The 26,668-nt window shown below is 36.0% G+C and overlaps 1 protein-coding gene across 5 annotated transcripts; it reads left to right on the top strand.

The window, feature by feature from the left end:
* The first annotated feature begins 82 nt into the window (after positions 1-82).
* Positions 83-25,373, top strand: LOC104608746 (single-stranded DNA endonuclease family protein). 5 transcript variants are annotated; one of them, XM_010274825.3, is made up of 15 exons: positions 83-287; positions 464-537; positions 662-819; positions 2,125-2,186; positions 2,311-2,438; positions 5,069-5,120; positions 5,211-5,283; positions 5,414-5,487; positions 6,039-6,098; positions 6,348-6,516; positions 17,357-17,456; positions 17,614-17,696; positions 19,245-19,345; positions 24,230-24,360; positions 24,634-25,373. In XM_010274825.3, exons 2-15 carry the CDS (start codon positions 470-472, stop codon positions 25,109-25,111), a joined length of 1,737 nt encoding a protein of 578 aa, XP_010273127.1. In that variant the 5' UTR covers positions 83-287; positions 464-469; the 3' UTR covers positions 25,112-25,373. The 5 variants fall into 5 exon arrangements, with proteins under 5 accessions (XP_010273127.1, XP_010273128.1, XP_088746875.1 ...); XM_010274826.2 differs by lacking the exon at positions 83-287 and adding an exon at positions 340-358; XM_088890749.1 differs by lacking the exon at positions 83-287 and having other exon boundaries at positions 480-537; positions 2,307-2,438.
* The last annotated feature ends 1,295 nt before the right edge of the window (positions 25,374-26,668 follow it).

Below are 26,668 nucleotides of genomic sequence, written 5' to 3' on the forward strand. Positions count from 1 at the left end.
TTCCTCTTATCTTAAATTTATAAGATTCCTCTCAAGGCAACGAAGAGGCCCATCCATTCCTCTTTTGAGTTGTTGGATGGATGACTGCCTCTCTTCTTCGGTTTGCATGCGGCATTCCAACGGAGAGGATGATGAATAATGCACCCTTGAAGCAAAGTTAAAGGGTGTTTTAGTAAATTTACTTTCTCCGAACAGGGCCAAAGGTGTTGGAATCTGAAAGTTAAGGGGTCTTTGTCGCGAATGAATGCTTGACGGTGGACCAAGTATCACTACCTCGAAAGTACAGGGTGATAATCTGTAAAATGATAATCCGAGATTCGAAGCATAGATTTATCTTTTTCGTGAAGTTTAAATTCAAGTTCTGGAACTTCCTTTCCCTCCCTCCTTTGCTCCTTGTCTGATATTGTTTCTTGGATGCAGCCAATGTGAGAGATTTTGTTTCTTTTTTTTTTCCCCTTTTCAGAACAAAATGGGAGTAAAAAACCTATGGGATATCTTGGAATCCTGCAAGAAGATTCTTCCTCTTCACCACCTCCAGTAATTTCTCTCAAGTCTAATACTCCGTTTTTTCTTTTGTTCCCAATATTACTACTTTTTTGAACAATTTCTCAATTACTAATTACTTGCTGTTTTTATTTTTTTCACGTTTTAATGGGAATAGGAACAAGAGGGTCTGCATTGATCTTTCATGCTGGATAGTTCAGCTTCATAACGTCTGCAAATCTCACTCCTGCATTAAGGATAAGGTTTATCTGAGCGCTCTATTCCATCGCCTTAAAGCCCTCATTGCCTTGAATTGTAGCCTTATATTTGTAACAGGTCATCCTCTCGTCTCTCTCTCGTTACTCATATCATATCATATTGTCTTTTGGTGTTGTAATTGTATATGGAGGATTAGTTCCAATTTATACTGTAGCTTGTTTATTTAGCTTCAAGGAAGTTTAGGTTAGGGGTTTGCGTTTTTTTTTTTTTTTTTTTCTTGAAATAGCCGGTTTGAGAGGTGAAAATGATGTTTCGTTCATATGATCTTGGTAATTCTTTGTATTTATTGCCGATGGGTACTTTTCTTTTTGTCATTATATTGCATGTAAAATATTGATTTCATAGTTCCGCATACTTTACCTTATTGAAATGCAGCCCTTGCTCCATAAGCCTATGCCATTTTTTTTGGTGATGAACTCTAATTTCTAAATAAGAAACAGAAGATTAAAATAAGACAGTTGTGATGTTTTGAAGTCTTTTATAAAATTTGTTCATCTAAATATGTGAACTATAGGATTTTGAAATTTTTGGTGGTCTTTTCAGCGTCATTTTTCTAGGTGGTTTGAGGAAATTCGGTCAAAATTTCTTTTTAGAATACCCATGGCTGTATCCATAGATGGTGCTAATTATGTTGAAAAATCAGGTCTTTTCACATTGGTGGACCTATGGATAGGAAAATAAAGGTTCCTGATCATCATCATCATCATCATAATCCAAGCCTTGTACCAAGTGCCAACTATGTGGGGGTTGGCTATGTGAATCCTGTTTTGCCATTCCCTTCTGTTTAGTGTCATATCCATTGTTAAATTATGAGTGCATAAATCATTTCTTACTACTCTGAGCCAAGTCCCTTTTGGTCTACCCCTAGCCCTTCTATCCTCTTCAACTTGCAACAGATCACTTCTTGCGGGTGCATACTAACGTGCTGATATGGCATAAAATTCATTAATGGGATTAGATGTGGATATGCTATTTTCTACTCAATGAATGAGAACTGGGTTGACAATAACAAAATAAGCAAAAGGGGTTATATTTGTTTAAAGTTTGTCCTGATATTGGTTAGTCATAGATGACACCACTTTTGTTTTTGAGTCTTTTCACTAGTTAAATTGGTAGTAGGATGATTTTCACTAGTTATATTGGTAGTAGGATGATTTTCATATGTTCTTGTGGTCTTTGTTTTAAGTAGTCCTGCATTATGCTAGTAGTTGGAATATTTTAAATATTCCCTATGATATTTCTTTTGTTCAAGGTGTTTTTTATTTCCTTTTGACTCTATGTTTTAATTAGTAAATCCTCCCTTTTATGTTTTCAATTAGATGGAGAGATATTAAGGTGTGAGTGACCTTTGTTATTTGATAGATGGATCAATTCCTGCCATCAAAATGTCTACTTACAGACGGCGTTTGGGGTCAGAAAATGAGGTAAAACTTTCTCTGTAGTCTTCCTGTCCTTGCTGTTTGTTTTTTTTTTTTGATCAATTTCCGTTCTTGCTGTTTCTCCTTCCCTATTTCTTTTTCTGCTAACATTGTTACATGATTAAGACAGGCTACTCGAGATGAGATGAACTTACAGAAGGTTTCTTCACTTCCTCGAAATATGGGATCTGAGTTTTCTTGTATGATAAAGGAGGCAAAGGTCCTTGGCATGGCACTTGGAATCCCATGCTTAGATGGGTAAGTGATGCAGGAGCTTTAGAGTCAAGATTGTAATTTTATGTATTTCTGTATTTTTGGACAGTAGGGGTATTTTTGTCATTTTACAAATTTCTGTGGGGTCCAATGATAGGATTTAATTTGTCTAGTTATAGTTTGTTGATGTTTAAAATTTCAGAGTCATTGAATAAGTAGGATTAGAGTTATTGAGCCTTTTTGAATTGACATAGGATATGACAGTTTAGTTCAAGTCCTACTAGGATGATTATGAATCTAACAGTTTGACTTCTAGTATTATTATGGTAAGTGATCCCCATACCCTAGAGATTCTAGGTACCCTGTGAGTGATTCTGGGTAGTCTGTCTCTTCTTTTTCTCTTTCTATTTCCTTCTTATTCCTTCAAGAAGCCATTGCAGCCATCAACAGCCATAAATATCTGATCTAGGAAAATCCTTCAACATTCTCTAAGGACTGGAATTTAGTTGGTCCTACATTAGTTTGGTATCAAAGCTAATGGTTATTCACTATTTTATCACTAAGTGACCGGTTCTATAGGCCTAGGGTAATTTCTAAACAATATCACAGATCTAGAATCCATGATAATTGAGTTTTTGAACCATATGAAGGGTCTTTGGTTGACTTGTTTGAGAAGATGGAGGAAAATAGATCTAATAATGATGACTATAGGAGTAAGGCTTTTAAGAATGTTAGTGGAGAAAAGGAAATACCCAGATTTCAGAGGAGATGATGACCCAGAAGTATTCTTTGATTGGATTGCTGAACTAGAAGAGTATTTTGATTGGCATGATATGTATGATAAATGAAGGATTAGATTTGCATGCATAAAGCTCATAGGTCATGCTAAAGTATGGTGGAGAATTCTTTAGCAATGCATAATAAATAGAGGTGATGATCCTATTGCTACATAGGCAAAGATGAAGAGGTGTTTGCAAGAAAAGTATGCTCCATTAGACTTCCATGATGATCTATATATGGAGTTCATTAATCTTAAGCGGGTATACTATCCATAGTTCGACATGTGCATAAGTTTGATGAATTATCTATTAGATGTGACACCACAAAAAATGAAATGCACAAATTAGCTCATTTGAAGAATGGACTACAGTTCAGATTTATGACTTAAAGCATGCTTTTGAATTGGCTTTCAATGTAGAGAAGCAACAAATTACAACAAAGAATTTAAAGCCAATGGGCAGAAGGTATGAAGTTGAAGATAAAGTAGACGATTTCTTGCATGTTGATGATTTAAGTGTTCAAGAAGCTGATGTTATTGGTGATTTAACAAAGATGGTTATGAAAGGAAATGTTTTAGAAATACATTTCTTTCCAGATCCTTTTCAAGTTATGCATGTGGCATCTATTGTACAGTCCAAGCATGTAGCTGTGTGAAGTTCAACTTTTGTCGCTGGGGCATATCAACTTTTCATCCTCAAGTTCTTCAAAACTTGAGGACAAGTTTTTTTGAACTAGGGGAGAATGATGCAGGAGCTGAAGAGTCAAAATTGGAATTTTATGAAATTTTATGTATTTCTGTATTTTTGGACAGTAGGGTGTTTTTGTCATTTTGCAATTTTCTGTGGAGTCCAATTATAGGGTTTAATTTGTCTAGTTATAGTTTGTTTATGTTTAATTTTAGAGTCATTGAATAAGTAGGGTTAGAGTTATTGAGTCTTCTTTGAATTGAAATAGGATATGACAGTTTAGTTGAGTCCTGCTAGGATTATTATGAATCTGACAGTTTGGCTCCTAGGATTATCATGAGTTTAGAGTCTATAAATATGTATGACGTTTTACAAAAAATCAATGAAATTTGAGTTTTTGTTATGCTAGTTATGGTGAGTGATTCCTATACTCTAGAGTGATTCTAGGTACCCCGTGAGTGATTCTGGGTATTCTGTCTCTTCTTTCTCTTTCTATTTCCTTATTCGTTCAAGAAGTAATTCAGCCATGAACAGCCTTAAATTTCTGATCTAAGAAGACCATTCAGCATTCTTTAAGGACTGGAGTTTAGTTGGTCCTACATCAGTAAGTTTGACTACAGTGGTAGATTTCTTTTGCTGTTTGCTATAGAGCACATTTAGTTTACAGAGAAAATGATTGAAGTAAAGTTGATACACTCTTAAAAGCTAGATCCTCTTTCATTGTTTACTACATTAACTTTTTATGTCATTGTAACTTGGTCAGTTGATGGATTTAGCATGATTTAAGGGCTTTGTTGCTTAGAATGACTTGAAACTTTGATGCCATGAAAAATTAGTTTGATAAGATTTGTCCAATTTGACAAAAAAAAAATAAAGAAAAAAAATAAAACAACAATCCAAGTGAAAGTATATGTATCAGTGAAATAGATAAAAGCCTTTAAGTTTTCTAAAGAAGCTACTCTTGATTATTTCTGAGTTCTTAGTAGTATTGTACTATTGTCTTGCCAAATTTGCAGAAAGTTCTATGTATGAATGAATGAATGGATGTATGTATGTATATATGTATGTATGAATGTATGCATGCATGCGTACATGCATGCATGTATTTATGAGAAGGTAGGCAATCCAGATTATTGACATAATACTATAATAGTGAACACTCCTTTTCTTCTCCTTTTTTTTGTTGAAAAAAACTTTTTCTTTAACTAGGCTTGAGGAAGCTGAAGCACAGTGTGCCTTACTGGACGCAGAATCATTATGTGTGAGTAGAAACTGTTTTTCTTGAATTCTATTTGGATTTTCTGATACCCACCACTGAGAGAATCATAATGTGCTATACCATCATTTCCAGGATGGATGTTTCAGCACAGATTCAGATATCTTCCTCTTTGGTGCGAGGACAGTTTACAGAGATATCTGCCTAGGTGAGTTGATCCATTCTGAAGTTCTCTAATTTCTTGACTTTCTATTCTGTACCAAATTCTAAGTGTATCTTTGGATATTTTTAACTCAATTATCTTATGTTCTGTTGAAAACTCTTTGCTTGTGAATTAGGGGAAGGTGGTTATGTTGTTTGTTATGAAATGGTGGACATAGAAAGAAAACTTGGATTTGGAAGAAACTCATTGGTAAGTTTCTCTTTTGTTCTTAACACTATTTGTTGATGGAGAAACATGTTGCTTTTTCTATTTTGCTTTTAATTTTCTCTCGGTTCTTTTGTGCATTTGTGTTTCCTTCTAATTTATCAATATTTTGAACACAAAGTTGGTTTTGGTCAAAACTTCCCAGCAATTGGTAGTTGCTTTATCTAACAAACAACGGTGTTCTGATTTCCAAAATAATGTCTCCTTAATATTCGTTCCTTTGTAAGATGAGTTTTGACAGAATCTCAGGATACTGAAAATAAATCTTGATTGTTGAATTCTAGTTTTTGTTATTCTTTGAAGGCAGGCCTATTTCTAGTTTTATTATTGAAACATAAACTGCAGATTTGTACAAAAATTGTATGATTTTTTAGTTTTCAACTTATACAATATATGGTACTACCACAAGTATTAGTCATGGTTCCTGAACAGAACTCCCATGAGACTATCTCATATTCTGAGCTTTATGGACGTTTAATGTTACTAGAACTGGGTTTCTTTTTAGCTTAACAACTTTGATGTCTTTCAATTCTCAGATTACACTGGCCCTTCTTCTTGGAAGTGACTATTCTCAGGGAGTTCATGGGTTTGGCCGTGTAAGCTCTTACTTATTATTGTTATTTAATTTTTGGAGGCTAAATGGTAAAACATGTACAAAGGCTATTTGCCCCAATTTTGCAGAAAGAATGGATTCTTAACTTTTTTTGTTTTGTTTAATTTTCCAGTCTGATTCATCTCATATGTATTAGAAGCTTTATGTTCATCATGAAATGTAGTGGGTGTATCAAGTTGGATACCTTTGCCCTCTTTCTTTCTCACACATTTTGCATTTGAATTGAATATAGGAGACAGCATGCCAGATTGTTAAATCAGTTGGGGATGATAGTGTTCTTCAGCGTATTGCATCAGAGGGATTGGCATTTGCAAAGAAGATGAGAGGGCCAAAGAAACAGAGTCAAGCTTTAAAATGCAACACGAATCAAGAGAATGATTTGGTTCATAATGTGAATATTGGTAGTAACTATACATACCTTCCATTAGTGATTCTTGTTGGATCAGAACCATGTTTGGTTCCTTTTATCAGTATCAATGTGTTTTAGTCAGGAACCCTGTTGGATTGAGGAAATGACTTGGTTTGTGTTAGGATTGAACCATTGAATATTCAAAAACTTGAAAAGATCAGGTACTTGATAAACTGTATCTACCCAGTACTCGAACACAGAAAGGCCAGTTGAGTAGCTGACTGAATCTAGGAAGTCTCATTGAACCTAGGTATAGTCTTGTACTGTGTTACCTGGATATGGAATGAGTAGAAGATCAAGACTGTAATCAGTCTTGAATCCTAATAGGTTTTAGGTTTGCAAAACAGAAGAAAAGTGAGAGAAAGGAGAGAGAATAGAAGAGAAACAAGAGAACACAAGTTGTTGAAAGGAGGGACAGATTCTAAAACTGATCTGCCGCCGCCACTCTCTTAATATTTATAGGTTATGTTTAGTACATAATGGAAAGGACACATCTGCCCTTAGTACTTACATAATAAATAAAGTAAATAAAAGCTGAAATAAATAACAACTGAATTAACAAACTGACTCAAACTGACACTACTATATCTGAAACAAATAACTACACTGCTGTCCTACGAGCACATTGGGGACCACTGCAGTGGGGCCCACATCAGTGTTCTCTACACTCCCCCTCAATTTGGGAGTAGATATCTATCGTTCCCAACTTGGATAGGTCTATCTCTAACTTCTTCCTTGGTATAGCCTTGGTGAGGATATCCGCAAGCTGCATATTAGATGTGATGTACGGAAGACACACTTCTTGTGATGTGACCCTTTCTCGCACAAAATGTCGATCAACTTCGATATGTTTAGTTCTGTCATGTTGCACTGGGTTGTGGGCTATATTAATAGCTGCCTGATTATCACAATACAACATTAAGGGCTTTTCATAGTCAATACCCAACTCTTCAAGTAGTGACCTCAGCCATAAGATTTCAGCAACTCCATTAGCCATTGACCTGTATTCCGCTTCAGCACTGGAGCGGGAAACAACACTCTGCTTCTTACTCCTCCAAGAGACAAGGTTACCTCCCACCAGGGCACAATATCCAGAGGTAGACCTTCTGTCATCAACACTTCCAGCCCAATCGGCATCTGTATAGACTTCCACCCTCATGTGATTATTGTTCTTGAGCAATATACCTCTACCCGGGCATCTCTTCAAGTATGCTAATATTCTCTCTGCTGCAAGAAGATGAGAAGTTCTAGGGGAGTGCATGTATTGGCTAACAACACTAACTGCATAACTAATATCCGACCGAGTGAGGTAGAGATATAGAAGCTTTCCAACCAATCGTTGGAACATAACTTTGTCTTCAAGAGGCTCCCCACCCTTTGCACTAATCTTGTGATTTTGTTCGATGGGTGTATTAGCCGGCTTAACACCCAACTTTCCAGTTTCCGCCAACAGATCTAGAACATATTTTCTCTGAGAGATAAAAATCCCCTGCTTGGATCTAGCAACCTCAATACCCAAAAAGTACTGTAGTGCACCAAGATCTTTCACCTCAAACTCTTGATGAAGGAGCTGTTTGAGAGACTCAATCTCATGACTGTCATTTCCTGTCACCACAATATCATCAACATATATTGCTAGTAGTGTCAGAGAGGACTCCACCCTCTTGATGAATAGTGTATGATCTGACTGGGCCTGTACATAACCAAACTTTCCAAGGGCTAATCTGAACCTATCAAACCAGTCTCTAGGTGACTGCTTCAAACCATACAATGCCTTGTTCAGTCGGCAAACCTTCTTACCTGTCTTTGTATCATAGAATCCAGGAGGCAACTGCATGTAAACCTCTTCTTGTAAGTCTCCATTCAGAAATGCATTTTTAACATCCATCTGAAACAGGGGCCAAGAATGATTTGCTGCAAGGGATAACAGAACTCAGATGGTGGTCATCTTGGCTACTGGGGCAAAGGTCTCCAAGTAGTCTATACCATAAGTCTAAGTGAACCCCTTTGCAACCAGCCGGGCTTTGTACCTTTCAATAGAGCCATCAACATTATGCTTCATAGTGAACACCCATCTGCATCCCACCGGTTTCTTTCCTTTTGGTGGGTCAACCAGTGCCCAAGTATTATTCTTCAACAGGGCATCCATTTCGACTTGCATTGCATCTTTCCATTTTGGAACTGATAAGGCTTCTTGCACTGTTCTTGGAATAGGGACATCGGCAATGGAAGTGAGATAGGACCGGTAAGATGGTGACAGACGATCATAGGATAAGAACTGTGAGCTGTAGAAGTGGTGCAATGTCGTTTCCCTTGGCGAATGGCAATAGGAAGATCAAGGTCATCCACAGGAGGGGAAGTGGCAACAGTGAGAGGTATCTCAGTAGGCTCTGGATCTGGAGCCGTAGAAGGAACTGGAGGTGGCCAGGACTGTCGAAGACTAGGATCAACATGCCTGCATCGCCTGTGATAGACTCTCAACTCCGGCTCCCTTTGACCACCCTCACCACTACAACCTTCATTACCCAGTGGAATAGGTAAAGGAACAGCCCCACTTCTACCAGCCCCACTTCCACTTTCACTGCTCTCCCCCTGAGGAAAGAAACTCAAAACAGCCCCATTCTCACTGCTCTCCCCCTGAGGAGAAACCCTAGGATAATAGGGTGTCTCCTCAAAGAAGGTGACATCCATGGAGACAAAACGTTTCCCTGAAACCGGATCATAGCAGCAATAACCCTTTTGAGTTTGTGCATAACCAAGGAAAATGCATTTGGAGGCCTTAGGTTCAAACTTGGAATGATGAGGCCCAAGAAGCTGAACGAAACAGGTACAACTAAAGGTTTTAAGGGGAACAATGAACAACTCCTCGTCTGGGTATAGAAGGGAAAAGGGGGTTCTCATATCAAGGACCCGGGAAGGAACTCAATTAATGAGATAAACTGCCGTGAGGATAGCATCACCCCAGAAGCGAATAGGTACATTGGAGGTAAACATAATGCTTCTAGCCACCTCCAAGATATGCCTATTCTTCCTTTCGGCAACACCGTTCTGCTGTGGTGTATAAGGGCAAGTACTCTAATGAATAACTCCATGGCTAAGAAGGTAGGAGGTCAATGATTGAGCAAAGTATTCCTTTGCATTATCAGATCTAAGGACTTTGATTTTGGTCCCAAACTGAGTGAGAACCATCTGATGGAAGTTTTGGGTCAAAGCAGGAACCTCATTCCAAGAACGCATAAGATAGACCCAAGAAAACCGGGTATGGTCATCAACAAACAGTAGAAAATATCTGTACCCACCCATAGAAGAGATATGATATGGCCCCCAAACATCAGTATGCACAATATCAAAAGAGGAATTACTCATTTTATTACTTAAAGAATAAGAGGTTCTACAATGTTTGGCAAACTCACAACTCTCACACCTCAACTTTGATAACTCAACAGACTCAAATAAAGCAAGAAACAAACTCTTCAAAGACTTAAAAGACAAATGACCTAATCGGTTATGCCAAAGCATAACCGAACTCACAGACTGGGAAACAAAAGACTTCTTATCCATTGACTCCTCCCGACGAGAACTCTCTCCAAGCAAATAGATCCCGTTCGTCTCACGGCCAGTCCCAAATCACCTTCCTCGTCTCCAAATCCTAAAAAACACATCGGTCAGGGAAAAAGGTTACTGAACAGTTCATGTGTTTGGTAATACTACTAACTGAAAGCAGGTTAGTATCAAGCTTAGGAATATGCAAGACAGAAGATAAAGAGATAGTATCCGATAGCTTGATGTCCCCCTTGCCCGAAATGGGAACAAGAGAGCCATCAGCAATGGATACTCTATCTCGGCCAGAGGACAAGTGATAAGAAGTGAACAAAGATGGCAAGCTAGTCATATGGTCAGATGCACCTGAATCTATTACCCAACAGTGATCAGTATTACCTAGAGCTGAAGCATGGTAAGCTGAGGCTCGAGTACCTGAATGTGCAAATGCAGATGTGGCAGGAGCTGATGGTGACTGAGATGGCTGAGCTGAACTCCCAACTTCCTTTTCCAACTGTATGAGGGCAGCCCGAACAGCAGCTAAAGTCTCTAGGGATGTGCCTGATGAGGATGTTGAATCAGTGTTCACTGCCATATGAGCATTACCCTTCTTATTTCTTAGTTTTGCTGGGACCAAGTGAGGATGTAGCTTCCAACAAGTATCTTTTGTGTGTTTGGGTTTCTTGCAATGTTCACATACCAGATCCCGTTTATCTTCCTTCTTCCGGTCCCTTTCTGAGTCACCCCCTGGCTTAGGTTTAATAGCTGTCAAGGCTGGGAAATAGGGCTGAGGCTGCATCATGACTTTCCTCCTGGTCTCTTCACTATGCACCAGGGAGTATGCTTGAGAAAGGGTCACACTATCTCTTGTCAATATCTGTTGTCGCACAATGTCATATTCTGAATTCAAACCAGCCAGAAACTCAAATACCCTATTCGTCTCGACTTGCTTTCTGTGAGTCTGTGCATCTTTGGGACTCTCCCACTCAAGGGTCTCTAGATGGTCAATCTCATGCCACAAGGATTTCAAGGTAGAGAAGTAGACAGAAACTGGCTTCTCTCCTTGTTTAAGGCTGTTCACCTCACACTTCAGTTCATAGGCTCTGGCAACATTAAGGGGTTGGGAATAGGTTTCTTTCACAACATCCCATATCTCTTTGGCTGTCTTTGCCCACAAGTAATTTTGGTTGATATGTGGCTGCATAGAATTACACAGCCATGCCATAACCAAATAGTTCTCTTGAACCCACTTGGTGTATGTTGGGTCCTCCTTGGAAGGTTCTTTCACATCTCCCAAGAGGTAACCCAGTTTTCCCCTTCCTCCAATAGCCATCATGGCTGATTGAGCCCACTCCAAATAATTTGACCCATCAAATCTCATAGTTGTAATCTGAAACCCGGTTTCAGATACACTACCATAACTGTGGTTTCCAAAACTACTTTCTCCCTGACCCTTAAACTCCATCTTTGATCAAGATGGAATCTGATCCAAAACTACACTACCATAATTGTTAGAGCCACTATACCAGAAAACAGAGTCAAACAAGCAAGTCTGGAATCTGATCCGAAACCAACACAAATCTGATCTGATCTGATCCGATCTGAAACCAACCCAAATCTGATCTGAAATCAATCGCCTATCACAGTATATGCAAGAAATCAACTCAAATCTGATCTGAAATCAATCGGCATGCACAGTACCAGGCAGCCTATCAATCTGAGATGCTATTTTCTGAAATCACTACTGTGGGGGCCCACTGCTGCGAGAGCAAAATTAGGGTTTCAACTTTAGGTCTGAAGTAAGTGCTCAGCTGCACTCTCCAAGCAGTCCGCACAAGTGGGACTTGTCGTAGGGCAATATGAAACCCTAAAAATTAATCACCTTTAAAGAGGGGGGTTCGGCCCAATAGTCAAACCCTAGAAACAAACTTAAACACAGTTCGGCAAGCCAAACCCTAGAAACAAACTTGAACACAGTTCGACCCCTCTTTCTAGATAGGTCCAACCTATCTCGACTGATTGCAGTCTCTGAAACTCAGTAAAAAAACTTACTTATGTACTTCGGTTTACTGTCTTCTAGGGTTACCTGAACCCTAACCTTCGTTGCCTCTTCTTGATTACCAACTCTCTGCAAGCCGCGGCAAGTCTTCAACTGCTGCGAACCTCTTCTGGTAATCTCCAAGATTCAGCCACCGAAACCTTCTTCAAAGCTTCCAGTCCTAGCTAGTCCTCTTGTGGTCGGCTGGACTAGACACACATGAGAAGCCCTAGATAGGCTCTGATACCAAGTAGAAGATCAAGACTGTAATCAGTCTTGAATCCTAATAGGTTTTAGGTTTGCAAAACAGAAGAAAATTGAGAGAAAGGAGAGAGAATAAAAGAGAAACAAGAGAACACAAGTTGTTGAAAGGAGGGACAGATTTTAAAACTGATCTGCCGCCGCCACTCTCTTAATATTTATAGGTTATGTTTAGTACATAATGGAAAGGACACATCCGCCCTTAGTACTTACATAATAAATAAAGTAAATAAAAGCTGAAATAAATAACAACTGAATTAACAAACTGACTCAAACTGACACTACTATAACTGAAACAAATAACTACACTGCTGTCCTACGAACACAGTGGGGACCACTGCAGTGGGGCCCACATCAGTGTTTTCTACAGAATGGACACAGCTGGATACAGTATCAGGTATGGGATTTGCACTAAAAATTGAAGCATCTAATACAATATTGGCATCCTTGTACAGGAACCTGGGTATCATAGGTCCTGCATTATTAGATCATCAAAGCAATTTATGGAATGAATTCATTACTCAAGAAGCAAAAATAGTTTAACCTTTACTTTTTCTTTTTATTTTAATTCTAATGGGTTCTATTGATCTGATGCTTGTTAACTATAAGGATTTGCATGAACTCTTCTTGGTGTGTAGGAATATGGAAATTCTTGTTATAATAGCACTTCCATAAACATGAATTGAGATATATAGCACCATATTGACATTAAAATATGTTTGAAAGTTTAATGCACTTTTAAGATACACAAAGTTGTATTAAATAGATATGCATTTATTGCTTAAAAGAAGTTTTGAAAGTAATGGTGTTACCACGACGATAATCTATGCTAAACTATGCAATATAGGAAGTTCACTAGAGGAGTGTCTTAGAAGCAAGAAGAACAATTAAAGTCCAATGGGTTCTTAAAGCCTGAGGTGCAAGACGCAAGGCAAGGTGAATACTTGAACAAAGTGAGACCACTTTTGGTAAAAGATTCAAAAGAAAAATTAATATACAAGAATGTGCAAATCTAAATTCCGAAAGAAATAAAATATTTCAAAAATTTCTTTTAGCTCAATTGGTTAGAGCTTTGTTTTACTAACATGAAGGTTGTAGCCTTGTATGTTGAGTCCTGTATGGGATTAAGTAAACTGTTTAAAATTTAAACATTATACTAACGACCCAAAAATATAGTAAACTTCGTTTTCAACATTTGATTTATGGTTAATTATAACAACACCAACAATCTAGGTTATGCACACCTCCCAAGTTATCTTTTTCACATCTTTTCAAAGGCTGTTGATGGATTTTATTTACACAAACAGAAACAATATAATATATTACTATGGTCTACGGGTTTAGCAGATAAGGTATATGATTAAGAAGATTATATTCAGGTAACACGCTCCTATTCATGCATTTCAAGGCAAAAATATTGAGATATATTTTTCTATCTCAGGAATCCTTTAAATGAAGGACTATCATTTTTTTTGATAATTAATGAAGGGACCATCATTCAGACGAGGCAGATATTGGAATTAACAACATAGGGTTTAAAACGAGTTCTTAAGTAAGGTTTTTCTGAAATCCTTTTTTCTTTTGTCAAAGATTAATTTCTCACAAGATTAAATGTGATGTTATTCTTTAACAACAACAACATAGGCTGTCAATGGGCTGGTTTTGGTTTGGGGCAGGGTGGACCAGTTTCAAATAGATTATTAATTGGTTTTATGAGTAGACCCAGAACCAAACCTTAATAAAATGACAGTACATACTAAACTCTTTATATGCTGATAAAAAAAGTGTTTTTTAACCAAATTTTTTTATGTACTGTTTATGAAATTTACCATTTTAGGCGTCCTATTTGCATTGAGAAAGAAATCTCAGGGGGAGGTCCCTCTCCGTTCAGGTTTGAGAATATGTGGTTTGAAGACTCCACATTTAAGATCAGGTTGAAGGAATGGTGGGAGGAACTTAGACCTTTGGGGAGGTTGAAAATGCAAGGCTTTGCCAGGAAACTAAAGAGGCTAAAAGAAAAAAAAATTAAAAGAATGGAATAAAGCCCATTTTGGAAGGTTAGAAGAAGTAAAAGAGAAGTTGGTGGGGAGGATTGAGGTTCTTGATAGGAAAGAGGCCCTTAGAATTATTTCAGAAGAAGAAAGAGGGGAAAGATGGAATCAAAAGCAAAATCTAGAAGAGATTTTACGAAAGGAAGATATTTGCTAGAAGCAGAAGTCAAGGTGTTAGTGGTTGATAGAGGGGGATGGTAACACTAAGTTTTTTCACTCTCTTGCAAACGGTAGGGGAAAGAAGAATTTAATCTTCAGTGTGGAGGGTCAAGTGGTAAGAGAGTCAAGAGATGACAAGGATTTTTGTTAATCACTTTAAGGAAATCTTCTCAAGATCAAATGGAGTGGTGTCAGACTTGCCAGAGCTGGAAGGGGATGTGCTTTTAGAAGAGCAATCTCTCTTTCTAGAAAGGAGGTTCTCCATGGATGAAATCAAGGTAGCAGTTTTTTCAATGGATAGGTCTAAAGCCCTTGGCCGGATGGGTTCTCAATGGCCTTCTACCAAGAGTATTGGGATATGCTGAAATCAGACATCTTGGAAGTCTTTAACAAGTTCTTTTCCAAAGAGGAGGTTTCACCAGGAGTAAATGCCACGTTTATCACTTTGATCCAAAAGAAGAGGGAGGCCAAAACTCCTCAAGATTTTAGACCAATAAGCCTTATTGGGAGTGTTTATAAAATTATTTCAAAGGTCTTATCGGAAAGACTAAAAAAGGTGTAACCTTTGATCATTTCTCCTTTCCAAGGTGCTTTTGTGGAAGGAAGGCAGATTGAGGATCAAATCCTGGTGGCCAATGAATGCGTCGTTGAAAAAAGAAAGGATAGAGATAAGGGGTTGGTTTGTAAAGTAGATCTAGGAAAAGCCTATGACTTGGTCAATTGGGAAGTCCTCCTAAAAACACTAGAAAGTTTGGGCTTTGGAAACGGTTGGGATGCAAAAGTTGCCCCTCACAGTACTACAACTTCTTCGTGGAAAGCAATTCATGAAATCTACCCTATTTTCCTCAATTCCACGATTTGATGTGGGTCAAGGTACTAAAGTTCGTTTTTGGGAAGATCTTTCTTCTTTAGGTAGGGGAAACCCCACTTAAAGACCAATTTCCTGATCTCTTTGCGCTCTCAAACCTCAAGGAGGAAGTTGTTTCCAATTTGGGAACACCGTGTCCAAATGGTGTGAACTGGAACTTGGGCTTCAGAAGGGGACTAAGGGAAAATGAGTGTGAGTCTTTATTTCGTTTGTTGGACCTTTTATGGCAAATCCACTTGGACTTGTTGCTGAAAGATTCTAGGATTCGGGTAGGCTCTTCAGATGGCCTCTTCTCTTGCTCTTTGTTCTTCAAAGTACTTGCATCCCCTAACTCTCTAGCTGGGGATTTCCCCGTTAAAGAAATTTGGTGCAAGCCTATCCCCCCAAAAATTCAAGCGTTTTGTTGGGAAATTTTTCTTGGAAAGGTAAACACTTGTGATATGCTGCAAAGAAGAAGGCCTTACACTTGCCTTTCTCCTTGTGTGTGTTCTTTGTGTAAGGAAAGTGGCGAGACTCTTTAATGATATCCTGTTCTTTTGTGCTTCGAATTTGGGGTTTCTTTTGTACTCTCTTTGGCTGTAGGTGGGTTCCCCTCAAGATGTGGCAGGACTTTTCAACCGTGACTTCTTAGGAAAACGGAAGAAAGGAGGGATGGTAATGTGGAAAGCAACAAAGGCAGCACTATGCTGGGTAGTAAGGGAAGAAAGGAATAAGAGGATCTTCTTGGAAAAAAAACAGAGCAGTAGGGGAAGTGATTGACAGCATCAAGGTGAAAGTAGCTCATTGGGTAAAATCCTTGGACAGCTTTCAAGTCTTCTCAATCACAGACATTCTAAGAACCTGGTCTGAAGTAGCACAGTCCTCGAGAGTGAGAGATAAAGTAGGGCTGGAGTGAAACCACTAGAAGGCAATAAAGTGAAACTGAATTTTGATGGGAGCTCCCTTGGAAATCCGGGAATTTCAGGTATAGGAGGAGTAATCAGAAATTCTGAAAGGAGGATAGTAGCTATATTCTCAGGACCGATTGGTATGGGGAATTCACTGAAGGCTGAACTTTTGGCATTACTACAAGGTCTGAAGCTAGCTAAACAGATAGGATGCAGGCATATTGAAGTTGAAGGGGACTCAAAAGTGATAATTTCCTGGGCTGCAAACAGTAGCCATACCCCGTGGACGTTTGAACATGCAATTAGGGAAGTGGAAAAGATTGCAAAGGAGGTTGAGGCTGAATTTAAGTGGGTCCGAAGGAGTGCAAATGGTTTAGTTGATTATCTAGCAAAACAAGGGGCATTGAGACAACAACTATTTTGGGATGCTTTGTAATGAGGGACATAAAAGAAAGATTAAATGGGATCATCAATCCCATTACCAAGTTGTGTAAACTATTCCCAATCTGAAATTTAAATAAATTCATGCTTACTGATAAAAAAATACCATTCTAGACATAAAATATAACAAAAATTACAAGAAAACCAGGAGACCTTTATATATTACTATGTAATTAGTTTGGGTCTTAATTGATTTAGAACAGTAAGAACTGGTATCAACCTAATTATTAGTTGGGACGCAAACCACAGAACCAGAAATGACATAATCGATTAGGTCGGTTCGGTTATATTTGGTAGAGCCAAGCCATTGACAACTTTATAATAACAGTAGCAGTAGCAACAGCTGTATAATAATTGGCTGTCTTATCAAATGGTTTGGGTTAGCTGGTTCCCATCAATGGGGCTTGCTGGATTGTTTTGTGTATTTGTGTTATGTATAAAATTGTTATCCCATTGTTTGCAGTAATGTATCGACCAATGTTAGGAAAATGTAGCTTTCTGTATTTATTTGTCATCAGCTACTTCGTTATTTGAAATGATGATCATGATCCAGCTAACTCTTTTATGAATGCTTGGTAATATTGTAGCAAGTGAGAAAAACCAACAATGGGATAATCAGTTCTTGCAAGTGATTGATGCATATCTAAAACCAAAATGCCACTCAGCAGATTCAGAGGCTGTTCATAGGTGAAGTAATTTTGTACTTTTAAAGTAAAGCAGAAGGGGGGGGGGGAGTAAATGAGGTTTCAGGAAATAGGCTTGAATTGGATTTACACCTGGTTGCATATCTAACTTACCTATTAGTAGATACAAAATATAAAGGAAGGTTTGTCTTTATCTGTAGGGTTCTTGGTCAATATCCATTTCAGCGCTTTAAGCTCCATGAGATATGTGCCCAATTCTTTTGCTGGACTCCTGAGAAAACAGGTGTATTTTCCTCCCCTTACAAACTAGCAGATTCAGTTGTTTATATGCACTTGCATGCACATAAATGGGATCTTAGATCTATATGAGGGATATGTATGCGTAAGTGAACATGGATGCATGTGTACTTATTATACAGGCAGTATATAATGTTCCATGCTATAAAAGCTCATTCTGCCATAAATGGTGGCTATCCCAAAGTCTCAGGGGCTGTTTGATATCAGCTGAAGTGGCTGAACCATAGTTGTCAAGGCAACACCTAGGCGACAAGGCTCCCTTGGAGGCTCGCCTCGCCTAATCACCAAGCAGTTTTGTATATATTGTTATAAAATATTTTTGTAATTCTTAATTTTTTGAGATTATAATTACAAAGTAGACATTATTAAACTAAAATATTCATTTTATTTATTTTTATACTAATTTGTTTTTATTATTTTCTTATTTGTTTGGGTTTAATCAACACAGACATTGCTAAATACTGTATTGAACCCTCAGACTTCAAAACCTGAACCAACAAGGAAGAACTTAAACTTTTGTCTAATCAAGACATTTTTGTCTTCTTTTTCTTCTTCAACCTTTTCTTTTCTTCTTTTCCTATAACAAAAATAGGGGTTCAGTGCCTATATTTTTTTATTTTTTTTCTTTCTTCTTTTTCTTTTCATGAATATGTTGATTTTCTATACTTGAACATGAAGTTTATACTTTTCTTATGAGGAAAGTATAACCTTTTCTTATAAGTTTATACTTTAACATGATATTATTAAGGAAGTATGGTTATGGAACCTAGGGAACTACCCTAGTATATATGTTTTTTACTTAAAAAAATCCATTGCCTAAGTGGCACCTAGGTGTCTGCCTAGGCGGTTAGGTGACAAGGTGCTCCCCTGTCACCTAGCCTCACCTTGGCACCTTGAAAACTATGGGCTGAACTAAATAACTTGTTGCTCTGCCTTTTAACAAATGAGTCATTAAGTAGGTTGTAAGCTCCTTAATGGCTCGATGGAATGTTGGATCGGTTACCGTTGGCAATGTATGGTTATTGTGTTATCTTTTTTGTATTGAATAAAATATGGGAATAGGCAGCCAAGTAACCTATTCCAGTTTTCCCCAAACTTCCTCTTTTCTATCTTTTCTCTCTTGGAAAACATATTCCAACTGCTAAATTTGCGGTTTTTATTGTTGTTATACCACCAAGTATTTTGTTATTTAACTATTTTATCCACTAAAAGAAAAATCAATAAGTCATCCAGTTCAGCCACTTCAGCTGTTATCTAGTGTCCTCTCAATGATCCAACCATCAAATAACTGAAATGATCTTAACTGTCCAAAATCCTTGGAATTTTACAGTTGTTAAGTGATCCATTTTGGAAGCCAGATATACAATAATGTTGTATTGGGTGAAGGGTGGATACAAAAATTTTCTAAAATGAGCTACAAAATGAAAGATCCCCTGTAATGCTTACTTATTTCATGTTCTTACATATTGGTTGCAGTGGCTTTTGCCCTTTGCTATTGCTTCAGTTTATTCATGATTTCCTTTTATAATTCCAGATGAGTATATCTTACCTAAGATTGCCGAGAGAGACTTGCGGCGTTTTGCCAACCTGCGTGCAACTTCATCAGAACTTGGAGTTCAGCTTCCACTTTGTGAGGTATTTTTTTTTCTGTAATTACTAGGTCCTTGTTAGGGGCTGCAAATTCTGAATCAATTCAAGATTCATTTCGAATATGCACATATCAGAATTATAGGTGATTTGAATCCTATAGATGTTAATATTCCAGTTTTAATTTGTTTCGAATCTGACAAATATTAATTTCCCAGTTTGAATTCAATTCAATTCAATAAGATTTTGAGTGCATTAACAGTTTTTAAAGTTACTTGGCCCAACCCGACCCACACCCTAAGCGTAATAATATTTGTTTGGTCTTAGGACAAGGACAGGCTTGCCCGTGTTAATTATAATTTTTTATTAATTTTAGTTACTAGGTTTCAAATTATAATTTTTGATAATTAACCGATTAAATAGAATTTGAATATGAAACAAATAAATGGAATTTGGATGAGAGCATAGTTGTCAAGGCGACTAGGCAGTTTTCCAGTTATGCCTCGCCCAAACGCCTATAGTTTTGTATATTAGGCGACCGCCCAGAGACTTAGGTGGGCGCCTAAACACAAGGTGGGCACCTAAATCCTGCTTCAGTGTTTTTTTTATTTTATTTTTTCGAAAAAACAGGGGCTCCACCCCTATAAACCTCCCTTCTTCTTCTTCTTCCCAGCGTCAGTTCTTTTTTTCTTCAAAAAAATAGGGGCTCTGCCCCTATACTCCTCCCTTCTTCTTCTTCTTCTTCCAGCCCAGATTCAATGCTTTTTTTTTTTTTTTTTTGAAAAAACAGGGGCTACAGATATCAGGTATGTATATTTCTGCGGCAGTGCCGCTGAGAAAACAGGGGCTCCGCCCCATTTTTTTGAGCAGTTACAGCAACTCAGCCACTTCTTCTTCTTCTTCTTCTTGCACTTATTATTTTTAACAGCCGAACCTACTCCCTTCCTAGTTCCTAAACTTATAAAATAGTTTAGGTCGAAGTATAGAAATCCATAGATTAACATATTTATAGATTCCGTCGCCTAGGTGCCTGGGTGCCCCATGGTTGCCTAGCCTATTCTCTCTCTGTCTTTTGTATACAATAGACTAATAATGGAAGAGGCCTATAGAAATATGCTAAAATAGGTTAATGATGGTAGGGTGAGACCTATGTCTTAGTATCCTCTCTCATTATTTTTAGGTGATTTAACCATTTATGATATTTTTATTAACTAAATTTTAAACTGTTATTTGTTTACAGATTGGGCTTGGCCTGTGTTGTCCTTGAAGTATTAGGCCCATGCTTGGCCCTAAAATTTGCGGGCCTGATATGGGCTCGAGCCTGAGCTGGACTGAAATGGTCACTCCTAAGCAAATTACTTTTGATTTATTAGATTAATGAAGAGAGGAGAGAGAATAAAATAAAAATAAAAAAGAAAAAGAAAAAAAAGGAAAAAAAGTCGATAACTTTTAAGTAATTTAATGGAGTAATTGAGAGGAGAGAGAATTAGTAGAGTGAGTTATTGGAGGAGGGAGAGTTAATGGAATGATTAATAAGAGATAATTGAAAGAGTTAATGAAAAAGAGAAGAGAAAGTTAATGGAGAATTCATTAGGAGTGAGGAGAGATTTATCAAGGGAAAGTGGAACTATAGAAGCTGATAACTATTATAAGGAAGAAATGCAATATTGTTTAAAATAATTAATTTTTATTTTATTAATTTGTTACAAAATTAATTTAGTAATTTGGATTAATTACATTAATACTTTTTAACAAAAATAATAAATTACTACTAATTACTTAATAAAATAAATTTTTTCATATTATTTATTAGTGTTCTATTTTATTTATTTTACTATATTAATGAATAAATGTTACAATTGTTTTTTGTAAATATTACTTAAATATTTAAAATACTTCAATATTAGTTAATATATAAAACTAGGTTGTAGTTATAACTAAATTAATCTATAGATTAACATTTTTAGTCGTAATTAAATTAATGTAAGCTGAAGCTTGAGGTTTAAGACTTTGGGTTGGGCTTTGGTTAATCCTCAACCTAACCCACCCCCCTAAGTTGCATCCATAAGAGTGCTATGATACTCGTGATTAGATTCAACCAAACTGAATACAACCCATGCATGCATTATTTTTGGATTTTTAACTATTTTTTTAGATGAAAATTATATATATTGAAGTTGAAGCAACTACGGGGTATGGGCTACCCCATTGTGTAGCCTAATGAACAAAAAAATAAAAAAGGATCTTGGGTCAGATTTTGATACTGTATTAAGAGTTTTTAAGGTTACCTGGCCTATAGCTTGGCCCACAACCTAAGCATAATAATATTTATCTACGCCTGGAACTAGGATAGGCTTGCCCACGTTAATTATAAAACTTTGATTTTTTTTACAAATTAAAATTTTTATTTAATTTTAGTCTATTATAAAAATGTATAAATTTTTTTGTCTATGTATTAATATAAAACTTGTTATCTAAATATATATGTGTATAACTTCTAGGTTCTAGCTCAAGCTTAGGGTTTGCTTAGCTTAGCTTGGGCCTTAGTCGCTAGGGCTATCAATGGACTTCGAAAGTCCGATATTGGATTCGACTCTAAATTCGATTGTCCTGGATTTGAATGTTAGAACTTGCATCCGATTAATAATTGAATTATAGATGCGGATTTAACCCTATCCAATCTGACTAAATCCAAGCGCAATAAAAATTATTATTTTATGTATATATGTAGTATAATTAAGTGTATATATGTTATGTATAATTATATAAAGTTGATAATTGATAAAATTAATATTTTATATTTATATACATTTATTATACATATATACTTTAAAAATAATTATATATATATTAAGTATATATATTATGTATAAATATATAAAGTTGATAATTGATAAAATTAATATTTTATATTTATATACATCTATTATACATATATACTTTAAAAATAATTAAGTTCTTAAAAACTTTTTTAATTTTTTGGTCATTTTAAACATGATACAATGGGGTGGATTAAATTTGAATCCGATCCAAAATCCAACATAACAATCGGATGCAGATACAAATCTAGAGATTTCATAATCGAATGTGGATGCAAAAGATCCAATACGTTTATAGCCTTATTGCCTGCATTATGTGTGGGCTTGGTACAAATCTAAGCTAGACCTAGGTTAGAAGAAAATAGTTGCTTGATCCCGGAAATTTATGGGTCTAGTTGGGTTGGGCAAACTAATTGGGCCACTATTAGTTTTAAGGCATTTCTAATTGGGCCACTATTAGTTTTATTATTTTTATTAATTCTTATAATTTTTATATGGAATGCAAATGGTTTACTATATTATTTTAAATATTTTTTAATTTTAATTACCCTATTACTATTAATTATTTTTAAATAGAATTCAAATGTGTTTTAATTTTTAATTTATGAACAATTTATTAATTACTTCATTTTTAATAGTTGCTAGATAAAAACTTACTAAAATTTAATATTTTTATTAATTTTAATAATTTTTTATTAATTATTGTTATTAGGTTTCAAGTTACAGTTTCTTGACAATTAACCAATCAAATAGGATTTGAATATGAAATAAATGGAATTTGGATGAGAGTAAAATTCTCTCTTTGGAATATAATAGGCTAATAATGGAAGAGGACTATAGAATTATGCTAAAATAGGTTAATGATAGATGGGGTGGGACATATGTCTTAGAATTATCTCATTATGTTTAGGTGATTTAACTTTTTATGATTTTTTATTAACTAATTTTTAAGCTATTATTTGTTTACAGGCTGGGTTGAGTCCACGCCGGCCTTGAAATTTGTGGGCCTGATGCGGACCCGGGCCTGGGTCAGACTGAAATGATTGCCCCTAAGCAAATTGCTTTTGATTTATTAGATTAATGAGGAGAGGAGAGAGAATGAAATAAAAAAGGAAAAAGGAAAAAAAAAATAAAAAAGGAAAAAAATAAATTATTAATTTTTGATGAATTAAGATTACATTAATTTTAAGCAATTTAATGGAGTAATTGAGAGGAGAGGGAATAAGTGGAGTGAGTTATTGGAGGAGAGTTTTAATGGAATGGATTAATGAGTTAATGGTTAGTTAACGAGGAGAGATGAAAGTTGATTGGCTACTTGAGTAATTTTGTTCAATTTTAATAATAAAAATTCAAAAAAACCACAAAATAGATATATGGTGGGGGAGAAAGGAGAGCCATGCTGATATGACACAAGTACCCTTTAATGTTTTGTCTTTTATGTTAACCATTAAGTCATCGAATAGGCAACATCCATTTAATGCTTTTGTCTTTTATGTTAACCATTAAGACTTAAATACCCTTTATTTAATAAAAAATTCTTTCAAAAATTTATGGCCATTTAAATTTCTATGAAGGGAATATTTGTATACTTATATGTAATTATTATGCTATTTATTATATATTATAAATATTATATATTTTATTTAATCGAATCGAATTGGATTATAAAGGATCAAATCAGGCTCTATCTGAATTCAACCCAATTTATAATCGAATCATATATAAGGCTTCTAATTCAATTTGTTAATATCAATTGGATATCCGGATCCAGTATAAACAAATTGGATTCAAATTGGATCAGATTAATATCCAATTGATTTGCAGCACTAATCCTATTCTAATATGGGCCATGATATATTTATTCATATTTTCTTTGTCCAAATTGAGTTATTTTTTGCTTAGAAAATGATCAATCTTGGGCAATGACTTCATACATAGTGTAAACCCATCTTATGAACATGCTATGGTTTAGTTTCCTTAACGTTTCTTATAATATTTTAATTTCTATTTGTAACGACTCTGAAGTTGATTTGGTTTCTTTCTGGACAAGTTCCATTTTGGATCAGTCTTAGCTTTTACAGAGATTGATTTATATTCTTTTTTGGTTTCACAGTTACCAGTTATCTGCCCTATCTCTGCAATTATCAAGCACAGAAGAATGCGGGGAAGAGACTATTACGAAGTAACCTGGGAAGAACGGGATAGGCTACAAACTTCTATAGTCCCTGCTGATCTTGTAGAAAGGTAATTGAAGTTTGAAAATGTTGTTTTCTGTTAGCTGTTAAAACCCTCTCTATTTTTTAGTGATACAGATGAGGCAGCTATGATTTTAATCTATTAAAAGAATGCTTTACTTCATATTTGTTGATAATTCCGATTGAAGTGTGTCTAACTGTTTCTTCTAACCTCTACTAATCATTTTTTTTCTTACCAAAAAGTTTCTTTATGGTCGCATGATTTATTATAGAATTTGATTCTTTAAGCATGAAAATATCTTTCCTTGTTTTAATCTTCCAGTGCTTGCCCTGAAAAGATAGTGGAGTTTGAGAACAGAAGAGCCCTAGGGAAGAAAAAGAACCATAAACCAAGGTCAAAGAAAGCAGGAAATAGCACTGCTGTGAGTGAAATTGATCAAAAGCTGCAAAATTTGTTGCTTGATGCAGAACCAGGGAGAAATGATATCTGTAATGCTATCGTTTATTATCCCCAAGGGTGTACGAGCAACGTCCTACCAGAAGTCATTGATCTCTCAGGCAGCACCCAACCAGAAGTAATTGATCTATTACAAAGCAACAAACCAGAAGTCATTGATCTCTTAAGCCCTTCTCCTGTCAAAGCAGGCAAGCGTCAAGAGGTTATAGAACGACAGATTGATGTAATTTGTTTGAGTGACTCAGAAACTGATACCTCATCTCTAGAAAATGAGGATGAAGAAAGAGGGCTGAGTTTATTTATAGCTAATAAAAAGGAAGATCTCCCTGGCTTCCGTGATTGAAACGTGTTTCAGTGTTTGGAGTGAAAGAGTATTGCGTCTTCCTTTACCTTTTTGCTTTATTATCTTCTTGTTTTGTAGTTTTTTTTTTTGTTTTATTTTGCCTTGTTTTTGTTTTTTGAGGGGGGGGGGGTGATGCAATTGTAATTTGTAAATATTTTGATCTTGTATCATTTTGAGCATCTAAAACTATTGTAAAGCTGATACTTACCTTGGTTTTAAAAGTCAAATCTAATTTTATAATGTCAAACTTATATTTTATCCATTAGTTGTGCATAGCAGTTGCATAACTATATAGTTAAAATAAAGGGAAAATTATTGATTAGTATCCTGTACTTTGAGTCTAGTGCCATTTTGGTCTCCAAACTTTATATGATAATCTAGTACCTGCCGTTAACTAGCTGTTAACCAGTCGTTAAGTGGCATTTAAAAAAGACAAATGCTCTTTGAGTGTCATCTAATTTTTTTTATCAATCACCCAAACATTGGCAAAAAAATTAATAGTCCCAAATCCTTACCTGTTTCATTCAAACAAGTTAGGGTCATGTTTGTATGGACATTCTGGTGGCCCCAACTTTTTGAATAGAAGAGAATGATTTGAGACTGTTAATTTTTTGTCAATGTTTGGATAGTTGATAAAGAAAATTAGATGACACTCAAAGGGCATTTGTGTCTTTTTCAAATGCCACTTAACGGTTGGTTAATAGCTAGTTAACGATAGATATTGAATTGTCACGTTTTGAAAGTTTGGATACTGAATTGTCGCATTTTAAAGCTTGGGGACTAAAGTGGCATTAGACTCAAAGTGAAGGGTACTAATTGGGAATTTTCCCAAAATAAAAGAGAGTTTCACGTCTTTTTTGGTCCATCTTATCTCACTCATTGTGCTTTTGTTTTTTCTCTCCAGAAAGTAGAGTTTCGTTTTCATTATGTTAGCATCAATTCTTATTATCAATGAAGAAGGTATTATCTGTAGCAAAAGTAATTTCTGGGATTTTTACATCATTTCTTGTTGCCATACAAAAAGATGTTATCTGAAGCAACAAGAATTTTTGGCATTTCTCTACATCCATTTTCCTAATAGAGATAAGTTCTTTTCAATTAGTTTCTCTAATCTCAGTCCACCACATTCCTTCCTCCTGCACACTATTTTCCATCTAATTAGATTATTTTTCTTGGCTTCTCCCAGTTCTCACAGAAAATTCCTCATTATCTTTGCTAATTTTTTAGCAATGACTGAAGGCATGTTAAACACCAAGAGGTAATATACAAGGAGGTTTGCTAAAGTAGATTTGATTAGTGTGATCTTCCCTCTTAATGAAATGCAATTTCTTTTCTTCCTTGCTAGTTTCCTTTCAAATCTCTCCACTATTGGAGCCCAAAAGTCAAGGGATTTAGGGTTTGCACCTAGCGGAAGTCCTAAATATTTCAAATGCCAGCCACTTGTTAAACATCCCAATTCCCTTGCCCACATTTCAATCACTTCTTGGTCTAAATTGACCACAGTCACTACACTTTTGTTTAGATTAATCTTAAAATTTGTTACACTCTCAAAAGTAG

Source organism: Nelumbo nucifera, chromosome 6 (assembly GCF_055504915.1).
Source record: "Nelumbo nucifera cultivar China Antique chromosome 6, China Antique-T2T, whole genome shotgun sequence".
NCBI lineage: Eukaryota > Viridiplantae > Streptophyta > Magnoliopsida > Proteales > Nelumbonaceae > Nelumbo > Nelumbo nucifera.